Below are 3,801 nucleotides of genomic sequence, written 5' to 3'. Positions count from 1 at the left end.
ATTGCAACCCTCGGTGTTGCTCCCGCGCCTTGCTCAGCCAGTGAGCGGGAACCGGTCTGTATGTGGGATCCGAACCCTCGGACGGGAGCACCACCGCGCTTCCCAAGCGGCGCACTTATCCAGTGCACCACCAGGCCGGCCCTCAAACAAAACTTCTACACGAGTGTTTATAGCAGTATTATTCACAATAGTGAAAAGGTGGAAACAACCCAAATGGCCATAAACTGATGAATGGATAAAGAGAATGTGTGAGTTGGCCAGTTCGCTCACTTGGTTAGAGCATGGTGCTGATAACACCAAGGTCAAGGGTTCGGATCCCCATGCTGGCCAGCCGCAAAACAAAAAACGAAAATTGTGGTATATTCATACGATGAAATATTATCGAGCCATAAAAAGGCATGAAGTACTGATACTTGCTACAACATGGATGAACTTTGAAATGTTATGTTGAGTGAGAGAAGCCAGACACAAAAAGCCATATATGCGGGTACTTCAAAAGGTTCATGGAAAAATGAAATTAAAAGATAGTAGGAATCTTTCCATGAACTTCTTGCCTATTTTTTTTAGTACTTTCTTTGATGATGATGGTTTTTTTTCCATGAACTTTTTGAAGAGCTCTCATATTGTATGATTCCATTTATAAGAAATGTAGGGGCCGGGCCGGTGGCGCACTGCTACGGTGCGCCGCTTGAGAGCGTGGTGGCGCTCCCGCCGAGGGTTCAGATCCCACATACAGACCGGTTCCCGCTCACTGGCTGAGCGAGGTGCGGGCACAGCACCGAGGTTTGCGATCCCGTTGCCGGTCCCGGTCCGGTACGGGGGCGACACTGAGGGTTGCGATCCGTTGCCGGACACGAAAAAAGACAAAAAAAAAAAGGAAAGAAATGTACAGAATAGGCAAATCCATAGAGACAGAAAGGAGATTAGGGAAGGGAGAAATGGGGAGTGACTGCTAATGGTTTCCATTTGGGGTGATAAAAAAGTTCTGGAACTAAGTAGTGGTGATGACTGCACAACCTTGGGAATACACTAAAATCGAATTGTACACTTTTAAAAGGTTAAAACAGTAAATTTTATGCTGTGTATTTTGTCACATTTTTTAAAATTAAAAAAAAGGAACAGGAGCAAGGAGACTAGCGAGGAAGCTGTTGCATTTAACCCAGGCCCTGCTACTATGGGCCCCGCCGGTCATGGCAGAGGTGCTGAGAGTCAGGGTTGAAGGGTGGGGAGAGTTCAGGGGCTCTTTTGTGCCCCGTGACTCATAGCCCACGGACACTCTCAAACATGACACCTCTTCCCTGGCCCAGCACCTGAAAGGGGACCCAGGTGGGGGTCATGGCAGAGGTGCTGAGAGTCAGGGTTGAAGGGTGGGGAGAGTTCAGGGGCTCTTTTGTGCCCCGTGACTCATAGCCCGCGGACACTCTCAAACATGACACCTCTTCCCTGGCCCAGCACCTGAAAGGGGACCCAGGTGGGTATCACGACCCATCTTGCAGGTGGGGAAACAGGCTCAGAGAGCTGCCTGGGGCATGCAGCATGCCAGGGGCAGAACTGGGACTGACCCAAGGGGAGGGAGGGGGAAGAGGAGTGGGTGGACTCTAACCTCTGACTTGAGCCCATTCCTCAGGGCACAGGGGGGTTTTCCTCAGGATCAGGGGAGGCTGAGTCTCCCAAGAGGGGCCTCGTCCCCATGGAGGAAAACTCCATCTACTCCTCCTGGCAGGAAGGTGAGTCTGGGGAGGCAGAGGGGCAGCCTCAGCGCCACCACACCCAGGGCTGGGTTCTGTGGGGGATCCATGGGCACGGCCCTCACGGCCCTCACGGCCCTCCCGGCCTGCAGTGGGTGAGTTTCCGGTGGTGGTGCAGAGGACAGAGGCTGCCATCCGCTGCCAGCTGAAAGGGCCCTACCTCCTGGTGCTGGGCCAAGACGCCATCCAGCTGAGGGAGGCTTCCATCCCCCAGACCCTCTACATCTGGCCCTACCGCTTCCTGCGCAAGTTTGGCTCAGACAAGGTGAGGTGCTGGGAGGCCACCCCACCTGCGGGTCTCTACAGGGAAGGGTGGTGGGTGGCCAGTGCCCTCAGCTGCTGATCCCCGCCTGTGTTGCCTGTACCCAGGGTGTGTTCTCCTTTGAGGCTGGCCGCCGCTGCGACACGGGCGAGGGACTCTTTGCCTTCAGCAGCCCCCGTGCCCCTGACCTGTGCAGGGCTGTGGCCGCTGCCATCTCCCGCCAGCGGGAGCAGCTGCCAGAGCAGGCCGGACCCCGGCCCTGCCCGCTGCCGCGGGCCACTTCTCTGCCCTCCCTGGAACCCCCCGGAGAGCTGCAGGAGGTGCCTCCAGGGCCCGAGCTGTCCACCTCCAGGAGGGCACGTGTGGCTGAGCCTGGGCCGCAGAGCCTGCCGCCGCTGCTGAGCCCCATGCCCGATGAGCCAGCGTCCGGGCTCTACGCCTCAGTGTGCAAGGGGGCCAGTGGGCCCCGGACCGCTGCCGAGCACCTCTATGAGAACTTGTGCATGCTGGAGGCCAGCCCCATGCTGACCGATGGAGGCCCTGAGGCCCGGGAGGGCCCTGGCGGCCACAGCCCCTTGGCCAGCCCCATCTACCACAACAATGAGGACCTGAGCTGGCCCAGCTCATCCCATGACAGCCGCCTGGAGGCCCAGTACCGGCGGCTGCTAGAGCTGGAGCTGGATGAGGCCGGGGGCACTGACCGTCCCCGTGCTCAGACAGCCTTCAAGGCCAAGCTGGTGACACTGCTAAGTCGCGAGCGGAGGAAAGGCACTGCCCCCTGTGAACGGCCCTGAACGGCCGTGAGGAGTAGCAGAAGAGAGAGAGGTGCCCTTTCTGGGACAGGAGGGTGGGCCAGCAGGGAAACAATGGGCACCTGCAGACACATCCCCAAGTCCCCTAGGGCCTGCAGGGACAGGCAGGTGGCCTGGGGAGGACTCCACCCCGTCCTTCCTGCCCAAGTGTACAGTGTGGATTCGCTGATAATAAAGACCTCCTGCTCCAGCTCTCCCTTGGTTCTGCCTTGTGGCCCACAGTCCGCACCTCGTCACTTCAGCTTCTGGCAGAGGTGCTCACAGGAACACAGACCCACACTCACATTCATTGTCGCAAACACCAGTGCCCTGTGCTGGGCTCCGGGGACACAAATGACCTGGGCATGACCTCTGCCACCAGTGGGCTCAAATCCTCCCAAGCAGACAAAGGGGATGCAGATAGTTAGGGCTCTGTGTGGTCCTGTGCAGCAGGAATGACACCAACAGTCAGGTGGAGGGAGATGTGAGGCTTGCTGATGGGAGAGGTGCCCTCTGAATTGAGCTGGAAGAGCAGGCAAGGCTCCACCAGGCGGGCAGCGAGCCCAGCTCTCCAGGCTAACGATGGACATGGGGGTGCTCCAAGGGGCCCTGGGGCTCTGCAATGAGCTGGGTCTCATCCTTAGGGGAGGGACACAGTCAGAGTCAGGAGGGATCAATGTGGAGGCCGAATTTGAGGGAGCCAAACTGGAGACCAGAAAGCCTGAGCTGGGGAGGAGGTAATAGGGGATGGGAGGATGGGATGAGGGGCAAATGGAAGGAAGCTCAAAGATATGCACACCCAAAATACTGTTCCTAGCTAGAACTCAAACATTGGCAGATACTGCTGGGAACCTTGAGCCTCAGTTTCCTCAGCTATAAAACAGGATAACGATGAAATTACGTATCAGTCCTATGCCTTCATTAGAGTCATACTGCATGTCTACCCTGTGCCAGGTGCTGGGGGACACGGCACGTTCAGGACAGCCTCGATCCTGCTCTC

General features: G+C 57.2%; 1 protein-coding gene across 1 annotated transcript in view; it reads left to right on the top strand.

The window, feature by feature from the left end:
- The window catches only part of DOK3 (docking protein 3), a 6,849-nt gene extending 3,837 nt beyond the window's left edge, over positions 1 to 3,012 (top strand). Inside the window, exons 3-5 of the mRNA XM_008570893.1 lie at positions 1,628 to 1,727; positions 1,841 to 2,013; positions 2,118 to 3,012. Of these exons, the coding sequence (XP_008569115.1) occupies positions 1,628 to 1,727; positions 1,841 to 2,013; positions 2,118 to 2,804 (960 nt within the window). The 3' untranslated portion in view covers positions 2,805 to 3,012. The remainder of the gene's footprint in view (positions 1 to 1,627; positions 1,728 to 1,840; positions 2,014 to 2,117) is intronic.
- Positions 3,013 to 3,801: the final 789 nt, after the last annotated feature.

The sequence above is a fragment of the Galeopterus variegatus genome, unplaced genomic scaffold (assembly GCF_000696425.1).
Source record: "Galeopterus variegatus unplaced genomic scaffold, G_variegatus-3.0.2 Scaffold641, whole genome shotgun sequence".
NCBI lineage: Eukaryota > Metazoa > Chordata > Mammalia > Dermoptera > Cynocephalidae > Galeopterus > Galeopterus variegatus.
This window is presented reverse-complemented; position numbering and strand designations above follow the sequence as displayed.